This window comes from Hyperolius riggenbachi, chromosome 6 (genome assembly GCF_040937935.1).
Source record: "Hyperolius riggenbachi isolate aHypRig1 chromosome 6, aHypRig1.pri, whole genome shotgun sequence".
NCBI lineage: Eukaryota > Metazoa > Chordata > Amphibia > Anura > Hyperoliidae > Hyperolius > Hyperolius riggenbachi.
In genome coordinates, this window is record NC_090651.1 from 77600996 (window position 1) to 77624327 (window position 23332).

The 23332-nt window shown below is 44.4% G+C and overlaps 1 protein-coding gene across 1 annotated transcript in view; it reads left to right on the forward strand.

Moving 5' to 3' along the window:
- SLC6A9 (solute carrier family 6 member 9) overlaps positions 1-23332 on the forward strand; it is a 206181-nt gene that overhangs the window by 169899 nt on the left and 12950 nt on the right. The window contains exons 4-9 of the mRNA XM_068239550.1: positions 4219-4350; positions 7152-7425; positions 14592-14724; positions 17976-18110; positions 21433-21536; positions 23082-23319. Coding sequence (XP_068095651.1) covers positions 4219-4350; positions 7152-7425; positions 14592-14724; positions 17976-18110; positions 21433-21536; positions 23082-23319 — 1016 coding nt within the window. The remainder of the gene's footprint in view (positions 1-4218; positions 4351-7151; positions 7426-14591; positions 14725-17975; positions 18111-21432; positions 21537-23081; positions 23320-23332) is intronic.

Consider the following 23332-nt stretch of genomic DNA (forward strand, 5'->3'; position numbering starts at 1 on the left):
GTGGGTAGCAGAGCTTTTTGACTATGGTAACTTGCTCCAAGCTACTTGCATAGCTCATGTTACTCTTAAGCTGGCCACTAACGGTCCAATTTCTAGCGAAAAATCATTTGAGCGATCAGAAATTCTGATCGGACGAAAAATCGTTCACTACACCATCAACTAACCAATCATTTCTTCCTATCTATCACGACCACCAGGAAAATCCAAATTTTCGTTCGTCGAAAATTCATTCGGGCGACATTTTTTTCACTCGTTCATAATCGATTGTGTCCACCAATGGAGATTATTTACAACCAATCGGATCAGAATTTCTGATCGCTCGAACGATTTTTCGCTAGAAATTGGACCGTTAGTGACCAGCTTAAGAGAACTTGCGAGGTAAAGCAGGTCACGCTGCTGGCACAACACCTTGTCAGCATAATTAATGGTTAAAACACCATGTGAGACCATTGGTTTTCAGAATTGTTCATGAGTTTTTGCAGTAACTGCCACTACAGAGTTGTTTCTGTTTTTATTGCAGTGCCACCTGGGGGCCTAAGGATCATTGCTATCCACTATTGGCCTTTGGCCTTGTCCCTTGCATGCAAAGATTTCTACAGATTCTCTGAATCTTTTACTGATATTATGTACTGGGGATTAAGTAATCCCTACACTCTTGCAATTTTTTGGTTATGGAACAATATACTGTATTTTTTGGACTATAAGACTCACTTTTTCGCCTCCAAAAGTGGGGGAAAAAAGTCACTGCGTCTTATAGTCCAAATGTAGGATACTCCTGACTTGTGAATACCTCCAACCCACCGCAATGTCGGGTATTCCCTGTACTGTGCCCATGCAGAGGAGGACACAAGGGGCATAGAATAGGACACGAGGACAGAGGTGGACACAGGGAGACACAAGTGGGCATGAGGTACAAAGGGGGCATAATCCACAAGATGCCCCTTCACCATGGATGCACCAGGTTTAGTATATTTTTTCCCTGGTTTTTGTCCTCTAAACCTAGGTGCGTCTTATGGTCAGGAGCGTCTTATAGTCCGAAAAATACTATATAAATTGTTGTAGCATATGACCACACAATGTTTCAGAGAGTGGTGTACCTCTCCACATCATTATTACTGAGACACTTAACTTTTCTGGAAACTGTTACTGACCTTCTTCCAACTGACTAAATTAGTTGTGACATGTTCCACCAGATATCTTTTTAGCATTACATGACTTCTCCGGTCTTTTGCTGTCCCTGAACTCAAATACATTTATAATATCAAATTAAAAATGAGAATATATTTTTAGTAAATAATGTCATTTTTCAGTTTCAACATTTGATATATTGAGGGTATCTAACTGTCAGTAAATTTGCCGTGTGCAGGGAGCATGTGGCAATTTTATCATTACACTGAGTAGGTAGTTGCATGTGGTTCGAGAATCCAAAGACATTTAGTTAATACAGTACCTCTAATGAATAAAGGCCTGTTTCCAAAGGGGAATGGGATCCGAAGGGATGCGATGCGGCTACACATCACTTATGCTCCCATTTGCGTCACTTCCGCTCCCATTTGCATCACTTCCGCATCAGGAGATGCGGCCACCCAATGCAAAGAGACGGGGACGCGGATGCAGCTGTGCGAGAAACTGCAGCATGCTGCAGATTCTCGGATTGCTCTGCACCGCTCCGCATAACCAGCACACAATAGAAACTGTTCCATTGCCGTACATTGGTTTCAGTTTGCGAAACGGGGACTAACTGTACAAGATTTTTCTGCAAGCTTTGGAAACTTAAGTTTCTTTTTCAGACATCATGTTTCAGTTCCGACACATGCCTGAAGAAGAAACTTAAAGTTTCGAAAGCTTGCAGAAAACTCTTGTACAGTTAGTCATTAAAGCTATCACCTAAACAACATTTGTTGTTATGTCTTTGGATACTGAGTACCGTATTTTTCGCCGTATAAGACGCACTTTTTCTTCCCCAAAATTTTTGGGGAAAAGTGGGTGCGTCTTATGCGGCGAAGGTACAGATTTTGGGATGCAGAGGTGCGCAGGGAAGCGGTATATACATTACCTGCTCCTGCCGCCACGCTCGTGGCTCCAGTCCTGCTTCGAGATCCTCTTCTGCCATCCACCGATGCCTCCTGCTACAGCTGCCATGATCCTGGCTCCAGTCCTGCTTCGCGATCCTCTTCTCCCATCTACTGCTGTTGCAGCCGCCGAACATCGCTGACCGGTGAGTCCTAATTAGCCGCGCAGGGATTACACAATCAGTACACGTGTGCCAGGGTCATGCATGCGTGACCCCGGCGCACGTGTGCTGATTGCGTAATCGCCGTGCGGCTAATTGGGACTCACCGGCAAGCGATGTTCGGCGGCTGTAGCAGCGGTAGATAGGAGAAGAGGATCGCGAAGCAGGACTGAAGCCAGAATCATGTCAGCAGGAGCAGGTAACTTATATACTGTATTCACGCTGCAGGCACAGGGGGATATGGACAGGGGGACATGGCCGGAACAGCGGGACACGGACGGCACAGGGGGACACTGACAGGGGGAAATGGCTGGCAGGAGGACACTAACAGGGGGACATGGCTGGCACAGGGACACTGACAGGGGGACATGGCTGGCACAGGGACACTGACAGGGGGACATGGCTGCCACAGGGACACTGACAGGGGGACATGGCTGCCACAGGGACACTGACGGGGACATGGCTGGCACAGGGGGACACTAACAGGGGGACATGGCTGGCACGGGACACTGACAGGGGGACATGGCTGGCACAGGGACACAGACAGGGGGACATGGCTGACACAGGGACACTGACAGGGGGACATGGCTGGCACAGGGACACTGACAGGGGGACATGGCTGGCACAGGGACACTGACAGGGGGACATGGCTGGCACAGGGACACAGACAGGGGGGCATGGCTGGCACAGGGAGACTGACAGGGGGGCATGGCTGGCACAGGGACACTGACAGGGGGACATGGCTGGCACAGGGACACTGACAGGGGGGCATGGCTGGCAGAGGGACACTGACAGGGGGACATGGCTGGCACAGGGACACTGACAGGGGGACATGGCTGGCACAGGGACACTGACGGGGACATGGCTGGCACAGGCGGAGACTGACAGAGGGACATGGCTGCCACAGGGAGACATGGCTGGCACAGAAGGGCATGGTTGGCACAGGAGGACATGACAGACACAGGGGGACACAGGAACAGCCAATCCCTACACTGACCACATAGGGGAAAACAGGCAGGCAACATGGGAATAGGCAATCATTACACTGTCCCCTTATGTGGTCAGTGTAATAGTATGTAGAGTAACTGGGGGGTGAAAAGTCCTTAAAGAGAAACTCCAACCAAGAATTGAACTTTATCCCAATCAGTAGCTGATACCGCCTTTTACATGAGAAATAGAATGATTTTCACAAACAGACCATCAGGGGGTGCTGTGTGACTAATTTTGTGCTGAAACCCCTCCCACAAGAGGCTCTGAATACCGCGGTACTCTGGGCAAACTGCCACAATGTAACAATGTTCACAGACAGGAAATGGCTGTTTAAAGCTGTCTGTAACAGCCAGAGCAGCTAGAAACAGCTACATAACTTGCCCACAGTAACAATGTCACCATGTAATACATGTCAGAATGTGAATCTGGGAGAGGAAAGATTTTACAATGAGCAAACACTGACTAAATCATTTATACATAATTATTGTAAAAATGAAGCACTTTTTTTATTAAATTATTTTCACTGGAGTTCCACTTTAAGACGCCCCTGCATCATAGACGCACCAAGGTTTAGTTTTTTTCTTTTTTTCCTGATTTTTGCCTTCTAAAACTGAGTGCGTCTTATATGCCGGAGCGTCTTATACGGTGAAAAATACGGTAAGTAGTGTGAGTTGTGCAGTTAGCATAACCAGTGTTACCTAGGTAACATAAGCATTACTAGAGTAATGCAGGGTACGCACCATACGTTACCCAAGTAAAACACTTGCATTACATAGGCTAACTCAGGTTGCAGAGTGCTCCCTACCTACTCAAAGTACATGATGGTGAAACTTAATATAGGGTTTGAGGGTTTGCAATCATCCCCAACTTTTTGGACATGCCTGTATATGCATTTTGCAGGCAATGATTGCACTGAACCTTAAAGTGTTCTTACTTACTGCTATCATAAACCATACAGCATCCTCACACGATTCACCACTGTTTCTCTCACTCAGGGGCCTTCATGTTCCCGTACTTCATCATGCTGGTCTTCTGTGGAATCCCACTCTTTTTTATGGAGCTTTCATTTGGACAGTTTGCCAGTCAGGGATGTCTTGGGGTGTGGCGGGTCAGCCCCATCTTTAAAGGTAAGGTGGATGTTTATGACAAATTTCCAAAACCAGAAAATGAAGAAAGCTTTAAAGGGAAGGTTCAGGGACTATGAAAAAAAAATCCTTATCCACTTACCTGGGGCTTCCTCCAGCCCGTGGCAGGCAGGAGGTGCCTTCGGCGCCGCTCCGCTGGCTCCCGGTGGTCTCCGGTGGCCGACCCAACCTGGCCAGGCTGGCGGCCAGGTCGGGCCTCTTCTGCGCTCCATTGTGCGTTTCACGCTGGCGCGCTGACGTCATCGGACTACTGAGCCTGCGCAGTAGAGCCCGGAGGACGTCCGATGACGTCAGCGCGCGGGCGTGGAACGCACAATGGAGCGCAGAAGAGGCCCGACCTGGCCGCCGGCCTGGCCAGGCTGGGTCGGCCACCGTAGACCACCGGGAGCCTGCGAAGCGGCGCCGAGGGCACCTCCTGCCTGCCACGGGCTGGAGGAAGCCCCAGGTAAGTGGATAAGGATTTTTATTTTTTTTTCATAGTCCCTGAACCTTCCCTTTAATGCTGCAAATTCCACAAATTACCAGAACATGATATAACTCCACCATGTATAATGTAAACAGGCTTCTATAAACTCGGTTTCCTATCATTTTGTTGTATTACTCACAGTTGAGGTCTCTCATATTTTTGCAGGACATGTACATTGTTCTGTATTTTAGATTTGATAATAATTTTAAATATAAAATTGTAATTTCATTTGATTTTATGTATTATTATAACCTAAAATGCTTTAACAAGAAAAAAAAAAATATAGTCGCAGTTGTAATGTAGATACAGGCGCTCCTTCAATGATATCTCTCCTGATCTGGTAACTCTGCCAGTAGTTTAGGCAACCAATTCCATCTATGGTCTTTCATACATGCAGCAATATTCCTCAGCGTTTGACAACCCAGAATCACAGCTCTGCAATTCACACCACAGTGCTCAAAAGACAGGTGACCATCACCAAAAGGACAGGTTCGTTGGTCACTTGTACTCTCAAAAGTCACAATTTATTGCTTAAAATACACAGGCATCTTATATGTGTATGAAATACACTATATGCGAGTTTTATCTTCAAGGGTCTCTGTTATAAGGTCCCATGATGTAAGTCTTTAGATACCTGTGTATTTTAAGCAATAAATTGTGACTTTTGAGAGTACAAGTGACCAACGAGCCTGTCCTTTGGTTTTGGTGACGGTCACCTGTCTTTTGAGCACTGTGGTGTGAATTGCAAAGCTGTGATTCTGGGTTGTCAAGCGATGAAAAAAAAATGCTTTAACATGTATGAAAATTGTATTAGATTTTTTTTTAATACTTGTATTCCAACCCGACAATAAACTAAAGGATACCTGAAGTGACATGTGGCATGATGAGTAAACATGTGTATGTATATTCCCAATATGTACTTAAAGAGACCCAGAGACGAGATGATACTAAATTTATACATACCTGGGGCTTCCTCCAGCCCCATAAGCCTGGATCGCTCCCACACGGCCGTCCTCCGCTGCCTCTATCACCGGTACCGGGTCCCGTAATTTCGGGCAGTCGAGCCAGACGACGCAAGCGCAGTGCGCTCCCTCCGTACTGTGCAGGCGCATGCGTACAAAGCCGGAGGGAGCCCCTGTGCATGCGTACAACTGGTCGCATCCGGCGGAAGTGGCGGGACCCGGTACCGGCGATAGAGGCAGCGGAGGATAGCGGCGTGGGAGAGATCCAGGCTTATGGGGCTGGAGGAAGCCCCAGGTATGTATAACATCTTTTTCAATTTTGCAGGTTGTCTTCGTCTCTGGTTCCCTTTAAAGGCAACCTGAGCAAGTCTCAAAAGTAAAAAAAAGCATACTACCTGATCTGGAAGGGTGGCCGGAACAGGTAGTGTCCATTACCGCCTCTCCCCGGCAATCCTATGTGCTGTTTTTCTTTAGTTTCGTTTCTGTGACCCCTATGAGAGCACAGAGCACTGATTGACATGGAAGGGGCTGGGGAGAGGTGGGGAACAGACATAGGAGAGCCAATGAGAAGGCTCTTAGAGGCAGGGAAGGGGCGTTATGCAGGAATTCCTCTCCACTCGGGATGCCCCTTCCCAATTTGTCTGCCAACAAGCTGCTTGTCACCAGACTGGGGGGGAGGCTAGCACAGCACTGGGGGGGGGGCTGACAGTGGCACGGAGGGCACACAGAGGCATGTCTTTCAATAAATAGAATAACTTTCACTGATAGCCTATCAGAATTTGTGCTGAGAAAAACACACCTGAGTGCAGGGAACAGATAACAAGTTCAGCAGTTCAAGATTTGTCTGTATGGGAGCTGGATAACACTTCCAAAACCTGCACATGTCTGCATTTTAATTTCACTTCAGGTTTGCTTTGACTTCTGAGTTCAAGACAAAACTATTTGACTGAAGATAGTCTGTCATACATAGTCTACCAAAACATATGATAAAAGTCTTGCTCACATAGGCATCCTTCCTGCCTTTGATCCAAAGAATTGTCATATTTTCTAAAAACAAAACAAAAAAACTTTTTTCAATGGCAGAATCGGTGTGCCTTTCAGTATGGCTGCCCTTTAAGCAGAACCATAGCCTTATCATACTGTATCTGAGATTGTATAATTATGTGGAGGAAAATATGTCCAGTAGTTCACAGCAATCAGTTGAATTTTAGTAGATGAGTTTAGTTGGATTATTGGAAGCTGGTAATTAAGCTCTGTTGTTTTTCTTCGGTAACCTTCCTCCTATCTCACATGCCTACAGGTTTGATGATTAGCTACACTTGATGATCAGTAACCATCACCTTGTCTCCCCACAGGTGTAGGTTACGGGATGATGGTGGTGTCAACATATATTGGTATTTATTACAACGTTGTTATTTGCCTTGCATTTTACTACTTGTTTGCGTCTATGAACCGAATTCTGCCATGGACGTACTGCAATAATATCTGGAACTCTAAAAACTGTATGGGGGTGCTGAGCCCTTACTCAAACGCCACTGTCAACCTCACCTCCCAACAAGACGCCCTCAACATGACCACTATGCTTAACCAGACTGTGAAGAGGACCAGTCCGAGTGAAGAGTACTGGAGGTGAGTGATACTGCTGCTCCTCTGTCACACACTGCATGACGATCCTCACATCTCTACCACTGGTGACACCACAGGAGGGAAAACAAATCCTCAGCAGGGACAGGGACATGTTCTAACTCTTCTGTGCACAAGTTATAAACAGGTTGTTATTGCTATCTACAGAGTATGTCTCTATTTTAGCCTTTATTTCTTTATTCACCACCTAAGATGGCGCCACAGAGGCTGCCTCAGCCCTCAGGTCTCCTGTGACTTTCACTTTTAATAGTTTGTTGAGGTAGTTTTAGAAGCTTTTACCTGTTTTTTTCTATTTGTGGATTGTGATTTATTCCCGTTGCATTACAGGGACGAATAGCAGTATAATATAAAGGTTTTGAATGCTTTCCTACTCATTTCCAATATAAAATGAATTGATTTCCTTGGGTGCTTTTAAGGGGAAAGTCCAAGCAAAATAAAAAAAAAGAGTTTCACTTACCTGGGGCTTCTACCAGCCCCATGCAGCCATCCTGTGCCCTCGTAGTCACTCACTGCTGCTCCAGTCCCCCGCTGGCAGCTTGACGACCTCGGAGGTCGGCGGGCCGCATTGCGTACATTTTTATGCATTCCTGCTAGTGCAGGAACATTAACACATACATTCTTACGCGTTACTGGTTCAATGCGTAAAAATGTACGTATTGAACCAGTAACGCGCAAAAATGTATGTGTTAATGTTCCTGCACTAGCAGGAATGCGTAAAAATGGACGCAATGCGGCCCGCCGACCTCCGAGGTCGGCAAGCTGCCAGCGGGGGACTGGAGCAGCAGTGAGTGACTACGAGGGCACAGGATGGCTGCATGGGGCTGGTAGAAGTCCCAGGTAAGTGAAACTCATTTTTTTTTATTTTGCTTGGACCTTCCCTTTAAACAAATTCATAATGACACTTTTTCTACTTTTTCTATTGATTTAAAGATGAAACTCATAGACTGACTTGTGTAAGCAACAGAAGCTCGTTATTTCCTCATGAGATACTTCTAGCAGGCTTGGAGTGTATCATTGACCGCAATAGAAACACTTTAGTCAAATCAGATAAAGAAAGCAGCCCAGCATGCGGCAATTTATAAAAAATATTTAAAGACCCACCTTGTAAAATGTTACAGCTTCTTAAATATTGATAACACAAGTATTGGATAGTATGCCTATTGCAGAGGGTCATCACAGCTTTCTTTCCACACTGTGGTTCCTGAGTAGTAAAAAAAAAGCACCTCAGCCTTTTAGGGGTAGCAACTGTTTCTAAATTCTTATTGTAAGCATTACAAGAGTATTTAGGAAAGTGTAGTCTGAGTAAGTACTTCCTACCCTGTCTCCATATACTTTGCACGCACACACACATGCACACGCACATGCACACACACACATGCACACACGCACACATGCACACACACACGCGCACACACACGCACACAAAAACATGCACGCTCACACACATGCACACACACATGCACACAAAAACATGCACGCTCACACACATGGATGGACACACACATGCATGCACACACACATATGCACTCACACACACACACACACACAAACAAGGATGGACACACATGCACGCACACACACATGCATGAACACGCACACATGCATGAACATGCACGCACACACACACACACACATACATGGATGGACACGCACACACACGCATGAACACGCACACATGCTTGACCACACACCCATGCAACCACACACATGGATGGACACACACATGCACGCACACACATGGATGGACACACATGCATGCACACACACACATGGATGGACACACACATGCACGCACACACACACACAAACAAGGATGGACATACATGCACGCACACACACATGCATGAACACGCACACATGCATGAACATGCACGCACACACACACACACACACACACACACATGGATGGACACACATTGTGAGTCCTAATTGTGTGTAAGAGCCCTTAAGCTGGTCATTTGGTCAATTAGATCAATGTTGCCATCTATATTAAGGGCTAAAAATTGATCTAAAGACAGATCTGCAGTGTTGGTTTATAGACGCATGGAATAGACGCATGGAATATGTTGGCAATTAATAAATCAATAATAATAGTAATAATAGTCAGTCTTAAAATAATTCATCATTATATCCATTGTAATATTGAACAAAATCGAATGGCAACTGAATAGCGTACGGCCAGCTGTATACCGATGTCCGGTACATAAACATTACTGATTATTTCTGGCATTCTGTTATTACTAACTGATGTCTCTGGACAGCTGTTGGTTAAACTAAGCACTCCCTCTGGCCCTTTACAATGCAGGCTTTATTAAGAGTTGCTGAAGATGAAACTGGGTCCCATCAGCACCCAGTCGGACTATAGTGTAGCCCTCACTGATAAAGAATTACAGCCATAAAGCTCATTCCTGGCAGAGAACTGGGCTTCTAAGTGCAGGGGATAGATAAAAAATGTCAATAGTTAATATATTTTAGCTATCTTGGGATCAAAAACACTGTGTCATTGAGCAGAGACAAAACAATAAATTTACTTTAAGTTTTGAAACATAACATGGGATATCTAGAAAAAAAAGTAATTTTAGAAGTAGAAGGATGGATACAATTGTTTAACTCCGTTTATTTTCACTTAAAGGGAAGCTAATGTGACATGATGAGATAGATATAAGTATGTACAGTGCAAAGCACACAAATACTGTAAATATGCTGTGTTGCGTTTCTTCTTTCTCTGACTAGGAAAGTTCATATTCAGCTATGCAAATGATAGTTTTCCTCCAGTCAGGACCCAGTCGGACTATAGGGTTAGGGTCCCTCGCTGATGACGAATTACAGCTATAAATACTTTCCTGAGAGCAGAGGATAGATAAATAGGCCAATGCTTAATATATTTCTGCACTCAGAGACACGGGACAGACTGTATCATTGAGCAAATAAATCTACTTTTTTTAAGTTTTTAAACATTACATAAATCTATGGGATATCTAAAAGTCATTTTTTAGGAGTAGAAGGATAGATACCATTGTTAGATCATCAGTTTATTTTCACTTTAAGGTTCACTTTAAGTAGAGACTGACTACTGGAAAGCAAATTGGAAGATTAACGTTAGACCTTTTACAGTACTGACACCCCATATAATAATGTCAGCACCGTGCAGCCGCCCTGAAGCCTCATGGCTATCCGCCAGAAGACAGCGCCGTTCAGCGATCGTGGCCCACCGTGTGGAATTTGCATTGTGCAGAGTTAGATTTGCTCGGGGTTTCCTTGTATTGTATGCCGGCTCTCGTCACCACACCGCCGCACAGTACAAGGTGCTGATCTCTGTATGGCACTTCAATGGGCATTGTGTCATTGTTCCTGTAACTGGCGCCTTTTACTGAATACCCCCTGTGCTACCTCATAGAACAGAGCCATACAGATGGCAGCGATAACAGGCTTTTAATATTGAGATCACCAAAACACAACGAGCAGATCACACTGTGGAAATAAGCAGTGCTGCTATTTATGCAGACCATAGAAGCTATTTTTTGTACTTAAAGTGGGACAAAACTCTGACATAACATTCAATAAAAAAAATTTGCTACTTTTTATTGCCCATTCAGTTATCATGTTTGCTTTTGTGCACAAGTAATATTGTCGAGCTGCAAAGTACAGTTTTATTGGAATTACATATGAAAGACCAATACAAAGTGATGTACACGTGAGAAGTGGAACAAAAATCATACATGATTCCAAACATTTTTTACAAATAAATAACTGCAAAGTGGGGTGTGCGTAATTATTCAGCCCCCTTTGGTCTGAGTGCAGTCAGTTGCCCATAGACATTGCCTGATGAGTGCTAATGACTAAAAAGAGTGCACCTGTGTGTAATCTACTGTCAGTACAAATACAGCTGCTCTGTGACGGCCTCAGAGGTTGTCTAAGAGAATATTGGGAGCATCAACATCATGAAGTCCAAAGAGCACACCAGACAGGTCAGGGATAAAGTTATTGAGAAATTTAAAGCAGGCCTAGGCTACAAAAAGATTTCCAAAGCCTTGAACATCCCACAGAGCACTGTTCAAGCGATCATTCATAAATGGAAAGAGTATGGCACAACTGTAAACCTACCAAGACAAGGCCATCCACCTAAACTCACAGGCCGAACAAGGAGAGCGCTGATCAGAAATGCAGTCAAGAGGCCCATGATGACTTTGGACGAGCTGCAGAGAGCTATAGCTCAGGTGGGGGAATCTGTCCATAGGACAACTATTAGTCGTGCACTGCACAAAGTTGGCCTTTATGGAAGAATGGCAAGAAGATAGCCATTGTTAACAGAAAAGCATAAGAAGTCCCGTTTGCAGTTTGCCACAAGCCATGTGGGGGACACAGCAAACATGTGGAAGAAGGTGCTCTGGTCAGATGAGACCAAAATGGAACTTTTTGGCCAAAATGCAAAATGCTATGTGTGGCAGAAAACTAACACTGCACATCACTCTGAACACACCATCCCCACTGTCAAATACGGTGGTAGCAGCATCATGCTCTGGGTGTGCTTCTCTTCAGCAGGGACAGGGAAACTGGTCAGAGTTAATGGGAAGATGGATGGAGCAAAATACAGGGCAATCTTGGAAGAAAACCTCTTGGAGTCTGCAAAAGACATGAGACTGGGGCGAAGGTTCCCCTTCCAACAGGACAACGACCCTAAACATAAAGCTAGGGCAACAATGGAATGGTTTAAAACAAAACATATCCATGTGTTAGAATTGCCCAGTCAAAGTCCAGATCTAAATCCAATCGAGAATCTGTGGCAAGATCTGAAAACTGCTGTTCACAAATGCTGTCCATCTAATCTGACTGAGTTGGAGGTGTTTTGCAAAGAAGAATGGGCAAGGATTTCAGTCTCTAGATGTGCAAAGCTGGTAGAGACATACCCTAAAAGACTGGCAGCTGTAATTGCAGCAAAAGGTGGTTCTACAAAGTATTGACTCAGGGGGCTGAATAATTACGCACAAAAAATGTTTGGAATCATGTATGATTTTCATTCCACTTCTCACGTGTACACCACTTTGTATTGGTCTTTCACATGGAATTCCAATAAAATGTATTTATGTTTGTGGCAGTAATGTGACAAAATGTGGAAAACTTCAGGGGGGCCGAATACTTTTGCAAGCCACTGTAATGCACATATTACAAAGGGTCCACACACCCAAACAGAGCCCCACCCCCTGCTTAACCTGCAGTGCATCTGGAAGTCCTTCTCAGCAACCGAGTATAAAGCTGAGCCCTCGTGTGTGTGCAGGAGACGTTAACTGACGCAGGCGTGGATACGCCGAAACACGTTTTGACATCTCCTGCACACGATCACCCCGCAAGGGCACCTCGGGTCACCATTCCATCCGGACCCCACTGCTGCTGGCCACTGCAGTTTCCAGGTTGCTCCTCTGGTGGGACATTTTCATAAAGGCTTTACGCCAAATGCAACGCCTGTTAAGTGCATATGTGTTTGCGCCTTTTTTTTATTTATTAAAAGTTAACACGCTACGGAGCGCTCCTTCCGCTTTTGTTTATACTCAATGGGAGCTACTGCTTGCCTTGTGATCATGGCCTCTATTATCGAGAGCTAATTCCCTGGCCAGCCTCAGAATGCAGCACACAATACATGCTCTATTATGTTATCTGCTCCATCAGTATGCTCTCCATAATATGCATAGGAGGAAATGCCTTATAAAAGGCTCACTTTTAAAAATAGAAGATTGGCCGGTATTTTCGGACTGTATGAGGACTATGGTATGGCCATCAGCAGCAATGCACAATAGATGAATGTGCTTTATGTCTGAGTGTTGATACCTCTATAAGATAAGAAGCATGCTTTAGGACTGTTTTGCGATCTAATTCCGATGGTTAGCGGATCGTAAAATGCTAGCTACAGTTAGATCTAATGTAAACCATGGCTCCCCTTTCCATTACTGTGATTTGTTTGCGGTGCAAATGTCTTCCGAGCGTAGTCATCATCCTGAAGCATTTTCCGTGCGATTAAGCTCATATTCTTTGTATAGGGACTCAATCACTGTAGTGAAAATCTGCAAGAATCGCGATCTCATCACAGTGTGAATGCGATCGAGCTTCTAAGTGTAAAAGAGCCCTTATAGAGGAGCCTTGATTTGGTCAGTGACATACAAACCATCAATGCAGCCATAGAGACCGCTACGCTACTCTTTCTGGCCACTCTTTCTTAAAGCTTTTTCACCTCCACTGGAAAAGCCTTGGTGTGTTACCTCTAATTAAACGGTCAGGAAAAAAGGACACACAGACCAAAGTGGAAAGTGCCCATAGAGGGAAATTTGGGTACCTCGAAATCGTGGCTATAAATAGCAGGCATGAAGCAGTCTATGGCGGCACCCTTCCTTCCACCATTGGAGTTGCGATTAGTGACATTGAATAAAAATTTTCGGCAGCCGCAACTTGCAGCTATAGCCGCAAGCACCAGCTATTTGTAGTCTCAATTTCCAGGCACCCAAAATTCCATCTACTGCTGCGGTTTTGTGGCCGGGGAGGAGGGCACCACCAGGGGGTACTAGAGTTAGGCACAACCAACAGGGTGTATAAGTAGGGTCAGGTTAGGTCATAGTAAAATATCAGTAAATATTACTGATATTCTACTATCGGAAGAAAGTAGTAGCCTATTGGTAAATTTACCAATATTCTACTAGTAGCAATCTCCTGCACCCTTTTTCCGGGATCCTTTATTACGCCTAATTAATGCCCTTTGCCTAGTGTGTGAGTTTTGGTGGGCAACCTTCACTTGCCAGGTTGATAGTGATGCCATATTCTTTCCATTTTTCATTAATAAATGCAATGGTTCTTCATGGGATACTCAAAATGTATTTTATTTTAATATATTTCTCCACATCTTTCTCGTTTGGAGTGTCCCTCGCTCATCATGTTGCTTAGTGAGTGATGTTGCAGAGTCAGGACAGTTTCAGTACAGATTATACGGGCATCACATGACAGGTCATGTGACACTTTGCACACAGGTGCATAACCAATTATGTGACTTCTGACAGTTGGACCAAATCTTATTTGGTGGTGTAACAACAAGTGGGATGAATACATACATATGCACTCTTTCCTTGTGATTACATGTATATCACATGGCCTCTCTGGTTATGTTACAGAGTTGAGGTGCTGAGGCTGTCGGATGACATTGGAAATTTTGGGGAGATACGGCTGCCTATCTTAGGATGTCTGGGCCTCTCCTGGATTGTGGTGTTCCTCTGCCTCATCCGAGGAGTGAAATCTTCTGGGAAGGTGAGATTTCTACTGCATAACAATCCTTCCTTTCTCCTGCAAGGTGCAAACCAGAAACTTGTATTTTTAGTGTAGTTGCCCCCCCCCCCCCCCCCCCCCCCCCCCACACACACACACCTCTGGGCCCCTCTGCAGTTGCAGTGGCTGCTCCCTTCTAGTTACACCCCTGATACTGTTTGTAAAGTACATCTGGCAGACTCCAGGCAACAAAGTGGCAGACACGAGGGCACACTCACTAGGCAGTAGAAGTGTCATGGAGTCTTGCCCAAGATCTCCTTACTGAATAGGTGCAGGCTTACTGAACAGGAAGAGCCGAGATTTAAACCCTGGTCTCCTGTGTCAGAGGCAGAGCTCTAAACTAGTACAATATCCAGCCACACAGTATACTATCCAGCCACACAGTACACTATACAGCCACACAGTACACTATCCAACCACACAGTACACTATCCAGCCACACAGTACCCTATCCAGCCACACAGTATACTATCCAGCCACACAGTACACTATACAGCCACACAGTACACTATCCAGCCACACAGTACACTATCCAGCCACACAGTACACTATCCAGCCACACAGTATACTATCCAGCCACACAGTATACTATCCAGCCACACAGTATACTATCCAGCCACACAGTACACTATCCAGCCACACAGTATACTATCCAGCCACACAGTATACTATCCAGCCACACAGTACACTATCCAGCCACACAGTACACTATACAGCCACACAGTACACTATACAGCCACACAGTACACTATACAGCCACACAGTACACTATCCAGCCAAACAGTATACTATCCAGCCACACCGTACACTATCCAGCCACACAGTACACTATCTAGCCACACAGTATACTATCCAGCCACACAGTACACTATCCAGCCACACAGTATACTATCCAGCCACACAGTACACTATCCAGCCACATCCAGTACACTATCTAGCCACACAGTATACTACCCAGCCACACAGTACACTATCCAGCCACACAGTACACTATCCAGCCACACAGTACACTATCCAGCCACACAGTACACTATCCAGCCACACAGTACACTATCTAGCCACACAGTATACTATCCAGCCACACAGTACACTATCCAGCCACACAGTATACTATCCAACCACACAGTATACTATCCAGCCACACAGTATACTATCCAGCCACACAGTATACTATCCAGCCACACAGTACACTATCCAGCCACACAGTACACTATCCAGCCACACAGTATACTATCCAGCCACACAGTACACTATCCAGCCACACAGTACACTATCCAACCACACAGTACATTATCTAGCCACACAGTATACTATCCAGCCACACAGTACACTATCCAGCCACACAGTACATTATCTAGCCACACAGTATACTATCCAGCCACACAGTACACTATCCAGCCACTATTATTATTATTTATTATTATTATTTAGTATTTATATTTACACGTGCCTCCATTTTTGTTTACACCCCGACACCAACACTTAGGTGGCTGTTGACTCCCTGTCAGCAGCTTCCCTGTGCCGCCCTCTGCTTCCTGCAGATCTTCCCCACCTCTGCCTATCGCTGTGTGTGTCAGCATTACATACTTATCTGTTATCTGCACATTAGACCGTATGCCAATATCTGCATTAGGTATGTGTTAAACAATAAGGCCCGTTCACATTAGTGTTTTTTTTTGGAACGTAACCGGAACATATACTGTACAAACAGAACGGATGTGAAAGGATCCAATGTTAACCTATGGATCCATTCACATACGTCCGGTGGTACGGATATGTTCCATTACCCGGACCTAAAAAATGCTGCAGGCTCTAATTTTCCGGACCGTTCTGCCCAGTGGAACGGAACCGGACAAAAAATGCTGCAGCATTGGGGCAATGGAAAACGGAACATTTCTTCACACTAGTGAGGAAACGGTCCGTTCCATGGGGGATGTGGGAACGTGAACCTGAGCGGCGGGAGGGTGAGGGAGAGTGCAGCAGCCGGACGGGTGGGTGAGGGAGGGTAAAATATATACCTAATGCTCTTTTGAAGCCGGTGGTAGAAGCTTCAGTCTTCTTCCGCATCGTGACTACATGACTCGTCATTTGACTAGTCACATGGCGAGCTGCGTCGTCACAGCGGAAGAAGAGGAAGCCTCTACCACCGGCTTCAAAAGAGCATTAGGTATATATTTAACAGCAAACTGAGTGAAAACTGATCCGATCGATCGTTGATCAGATCGGTTTTCACTTTCCATTTGGCAGTGTGCACAGAGCCATCCGGATCCGGTGAAGTGGAGAACGGATCCGCTCACCGCATCCGTTTGGCTCAAAACGCTAATGTGAACCGGGCCTAACAAATGTTTTACACATGCAATTAAAAAATACAATAATTTGGAAACTTGTGTATTAAATAAATAAGAGAAAAACTGTCTAGACTGACTGTTCTCTGATTCCTGCTTTTTTTTTGGGGGGGGGGGGGGCAAGGATTAGAAATGTATTGTATTACGGTAGTACGTAAGACAATTTGGGGATGGTTTAGTATTGTTATGCTATAAGTTTGCTTAGCTAATAATGCAGATTATAATCATGACACTTGGTTAGCAAAGCACGCTGGGTTTTGTAATGTGAAAGCCCAGTAATTTGTTACCTCCAGGCATGAAGAGAACTGACTGACTGAGAATTAGGCTGGATATTACAATGGAGCTCTTAATAATACCGACTAAATGTCACTAAAAGTGCCATATGCAGGAAGCACACGGTAATGTTAACGGTACATCCAACAGTCAAGTAGCACACGTTCAATTAGTGCGAATTGTCAGGGTACCGTGCGCTACGTACTTCCATAGCATGCTGTACCCTGGCAACGTTTGCATTATGTGGGTCCTACTGACTGCGCAATGCACACTACCTATGTGGTATACCAGCTAAATTACAGAGCGTTCCCAGCCCTCGGAAACTTTTCTTTGCTGAATACACCGCATAGTACTTAAAAGAAGCAAATAAAACAAATATTAAACAAAAAGTTGATTTGTATCAACTTTTTCAGTGCTTCCTTGCTTGCATGGGGCTGATGAGGTATTTTATTAATAAGGAATGAAAATGTCCTGTGAGAGAACTTGGAAGAAATGTTTACTGAATTGGCCAATGCCTTTGTGTCTATTATTTATTGATCGCTTACTGTTTTCCTGGCACTCGCACTACATTGCCTTGCTCCTTACTCGCTCTGACATCTTCTGCTTGTCTTCCAGGTGGTGTATTTCACAGCCACATTTCCCTACGTGGTGCTCACAATCCTCTTTATTCGAGGGATAACTCTAGAAGGAGCTGTAAATGGGATTATGTATTATCTGACCCCTCAGTGGGACAAGATCCTAGATGCCAAGGTAACTTAGTGTGACCACATCATGTGACTTGCACCTGACTTCTCATCTTTCATATGGCAAGAAATCTACGCTGTACATTAAAGTGAACCCGAGGTGAGAGTGATATGGAGTCTGCCATATTTATTTCCTTTTAAGCAATACCAGTTGCCTGCTGATCCTCTGCCTCTAATACTTTCAGCCATAGACCCTGAACAAGCATATGCAGATCAAGTGTGTCTGAAAATATTAGCTGCATACTTGTTTCTGGTGTTATTTGCACACTACTGCAGCCAAATAGACCAGCAGGGCTCCCGGGCAACTGGTATAGTTTAAAAAGAAATAAATATGGCAGCCTCCATATCACTTTCACCTTGGGTTCACTTTAACTATATCTATGGGCAACAAGAAAACATTTTCAGCAGTCAGTACTGATGTATATGATATGAAACAGACATATGTTATTATTAGCAAACCAGCAACAGAAGAGTTAAAGGACAACTGAAGTGAGAGAGATATGGAGGCTGCCATATTTATTTCCTTCTAAACAATACTAGTTTCCTGGCTGTCCTGCTGATCCTTTGCCTCTAATACTTTTAGCCTTAGACCCTAAATAAGCATGCAGCAGATCAGGTGTTTCTGACATTAATGTCAGATCTGACAAGATTAGCTGCATGCTTGTTTCTGGTGTGATTCAGACACTACGGCAGCCAAATAGATCAGCAGGGCTGCCAGGCAACTGGTATTGTTTAAAAGGAAATAAATATGGCAGCCTCCATATTCTTCTCACTTCAGTTGTCCTTTAAGCCATGTACATACTGTACTTGCCACACTTGTTGCCATTAGGCAGTCTGTTAGGAAAGTATCTTGTACAGGCATAGCTACAGACCTCTGGGACCCAAAGCAGAATTTGGACTTCTTCCAGTGGAGCAACAGGTCCCCACTCCTTTCTTTGTTGTAGCTACTGTACGGCCTATCTCCTTGTGACTCTTGATACATGTCACATGACATGCACAGAGAAGAGCCGTCCCCTCCGATTCTCTAATGACCTGTGCCTAGTCGCACCACGCATATCTCACTCCCATGCAAGATTGCGGGACTTAACTAGGGCTGCCCCCACTCTCTAGGAACTCGCTCCCACCTTTAATACCTTCAAACAAGCCCTCAAGACCTTTTCATGCTCGCATACCCCCCTACACCAGCACCATAAACAATAGATGAACCTATTGTCTCCACCCCTACCCTTTAGATTGTAAGCCTCTGGCAGGGCCCTCCTCCCTAGTGTTTCATGCTTGATTATGCAATCTTACTGTCAACCATCCTTTTTGTGGACTAGAACAGTCTTCCTGTATGTCCTACCTTGTATGTTAACCCATTTATCTATTGTACAGCGCTGCGTAATATGTTGGCACTTTATAAACACAATAAATAATAATAATTTGATTGATTTGATTTGTGCTCATACCCACTCCTTTTCCTATCTCACCATTTATTTCTAAATAATAATAATAATAAGGTGATAGACTGTTCAGCGGCTATAGTGAAGACCAGGAGTGAGGACCAGTCTTTCTGCTAGAAAGTAAAGTATGACGCTTACCCACTGCTTTGAACGCTTTGCTGGGGGAGGGGCCACTAGGATCACATAACACTCCTTACCCAAGGGTCCTATCAGAGTAGTGTCAGTGAGCAATATTGTGGTGTGCTATACTTAGTGCTGTCCGTAGTTTCTGATGTCGAAGTGTTGAATGCAGAAGGCCACTGGGACCAATCAACACAGCAAATATGTGGCTATTCTGTCTTCTGGACCACGGGCACTCGCCAAATGGGTGGAGTCTGAGGGCAAGGCAGGCTGGGCCTCTTATGCAGTCCTAGCTGCAGCACTATTAATATAGCAGCCAGACTGGCAAAATCCAGGGGTGACTGAGGACCTGGGTGGGCTGATAAAGCAAAAACGTTTTCATTTATCCTTTCCAAATTATTCAAAAATTACAAAATGAAACCCAAACATACAGAAGTCTTAAAAAAAATCACACGAGTTCATCTTGCAAGAAAATTCCATCAAAATGTAGTGCAAAAGGCACTCAAGAACAATGCTAACGCAAGTGCAAGTTTAATTATTACATTATTAGCGCCAACCATGCTATTGATATCCTAATGAATTACCATTGGTGTACTAATTAGAGATGACTATTGAGGTGTAAAATGACAACCATTGCTTCATGTAAAGAATGGCTCTCTATAGAGATAATCATTGAGATGCTAATCTGCTGTGTTGCTTATTACATTCAGCTTGGAACTGAACTTTTTTCTTATTTGTCTATATGAATTTGAGTTCTTCTTCTCCAAAAATGTGTCAAAACTTAATAATTTAAATCTAATATGCAATGGCATTCAGTATATAATAGTGCCATCTAGTGGCCAAAGCAAATGAGTGCAATTGCTGACTTTGTGAATTAGAAAGTAAACTTGCACTGATTCCACACAATTGAGTGATGTGCTAAAGGAACCCACTTGATTGTACAATCTTACCATATTTATGTAGAAGACTGGTGGATTTACAGAATATACTTTGAATGGATTCTTTAGGCATTCTCTCATATTACATAGACATGCTAAGATTGTAGCATAAGTGGAGTGAGAAGACTATGGAGGCTTCAATATTTATTTCCTTTAAAATGATACCAGTTGCCTGGCGGCCCTGCTGATCTATTTGGCTGAAGTAGTGTCTGAATAACACCAGAAACAAGCATGCAGCTAATCTTGTGATATCTGACAATAATGTCAGAAACCTCTGATCTGCTGCATTCTTGTTCAGAGTCTATGGTTAAGGAGGCAGAGGGTCAGCAGGATAGCCAGGCAACTTACATGGCAGAGCTCTGCCATTGTTTAGCTATATGGTCTGTGGCTAAACAGTTGTATTCAGTAGTACTTAAGGGCCCATACATCTAGCGAGGATAAGCAGATCGACCAAGAGACAGATCTATCTCCGGTCAAATCAGATCGGAGAGAGATCCATTGAGCGTCATAAACCGCAGGCTGATTCCCGATCAATTTCAGCATGAAAATGTAAGTTGTGCCCAGGTGCCCTTTGCATGAATGCTTTACAGGGCTGCCAGGCAACTGGTATTGTTTAAAAGTTATAAATATGGCAGCTTTCATATTCTTCTCATTTCAGCTGTCGTTAAAGGAAGTTTTGTCATTGTGTGTAAAAAAAATAAAGCTTTTAATGTTTACAATATACTGAATAAATTCCAATGTTTCCCTCCAGCCTTTGGTCTTTATATTAGCGTTTTTCCCCCTGTTCTGTGGTTCTCTGTCTTGGTCTGATGTGAATCTTCTCTTACAGGTTTGGGGTGATGCCGCCTCGCAGATATTTTACTCATTGGGCTGTGCATGGGGGGGACTCATCACAATGGCGTCTTATAACAAGTTTCACAACAATTGCTACAGGTAGGTCCGCCTTGTTTCCTCCCCCCACTAGCTATTGTTATATATATATTGTATTGGCATTTTCACCATGACTGTGGCCCCCCGCTGGCTGGCTTTGTACAGCCATATGCAAGATGTAACTTAAAGTAGTTTATAGAAGAGGTGATGTCACACAAGACTAGTTTACACCTTCATAAATGTTCTAGATAATGTCTGACATGAGAGAGAAGAGGCTGAAGTGGTTCAAGGTAATTGCTCTTTTATTGGTCAACGGTCAAGCGTGACAATGATGGTTGTTTCAAAGCAGTTTGCTCCTTTATTAAGTTGTGCTAAAAGACTAGTATTGATGTTCGAATTCGGCATATCGAATTCTGAACACCTGTATACTGCTAAACGCCACACTTCAGCACAGAACAAGCAGACAGGGTCTGGGTGAGTTCACTTACTCGCAGTTCATGGCGCATTTCAAATGACCACCATGCTTCCTCCTTCCAAAGCCGGAAGGAGGAGCATCGGAGTCACCTGGAAAGCGCCGTGAAGTGAAAGTTGGTGGACTACCCCGGACCTTGTCTGCTTGTTCAGCACTGAATGGTTCTGAAGTGTGGCGTTTGGCAGTATTCAGGGGTTTCCAATACCAACGCTATCAAAGACACAACTTAATAAAGAGGACTGGTTTAGGAATACAGAATAAAATACACTAAAAACAGTTTAAAAATGGGAGGTAGTGGTGACCTTACCTCCCAAAAGATGACACAATAGGTCTGTTTCAATACAGAACACAATTTTTATTAGGATTTACTCCTCCTTTGTTGTGATGTGTTTTGCGGGTTAAACCCGCTTCCTCAGGTGATAGGGGAGTAACTGTGGAGAGTCTCTCGGTATATGGGCGCCTCTGCACTGAGAGACTCTCCACAGTTACTACTGTGTCATCTGTCAGGAGGGATGTCCACCACTGCCTCCCATTTTTAAACTGTTTTTAGTGTATTTTATTCTGTTTTGGCGCCTCTGTTTTCCTAATCCAGTCCAGTTGTTGTCCACCCTTGGTGGAGGTCACCCCATTCCTACTACTACAGAGAGCGACTTCTTAACTCGAGTAGTCTAATCACCCCACCTGCATTTACAGTGATTTCCTTAGCGGTAACCCACACTTGTAGTATTTCAGCTTTCTGTGTTGTTGTTGCCCACAATAAACTTTTACATACTACACTATAGTGGGCTCTCGGTTGTTACCCCCTCCCTTCTTCCCTTATTTTCAATCAAATTTTCAAACAAGCAAATTACTGTGAATTGACTATCATTGTCATGCTTGTCCATTGACCAATAAAAGAGCAATTACTTTGTGTTGTTTTGACGTTGCCGATAACTTATCTTTTGTGCCACTGGTTATTGGGCGCCGCCAGATATCATCCTGCACCCAGGAGTACATTCTTCACGGCTACATATTGTAGGGAACATGTGCACATATAGTGAAGGTAGGTGGATCGTTGATGCTGAGATCTACACACACAGAAACCAAATATATCCAATGTGGGAACTTGTAGCTGACATTTGTGACTTCCCTTCCAGGGACAGCATCATCATCAGCATCACCAACTGTGCCACAAGCGTCTATGCTGGCTTTGTTATCTTCTCCATCCTCGGCTTTATGGCAAACCACCTAGGGGTGGATGTGTCCAAAGTGGCGGACCACGGCCCTGGCCTGGCATTTGTGGCATATCCTGAAGCCCTGACTCTGCTGCCAATCTCTCCTCTCTGGTCAATATTGTTCTTTTTCATGCTGATCCTGCTGGGACTGGGTACACAGGTAATACCTGCTT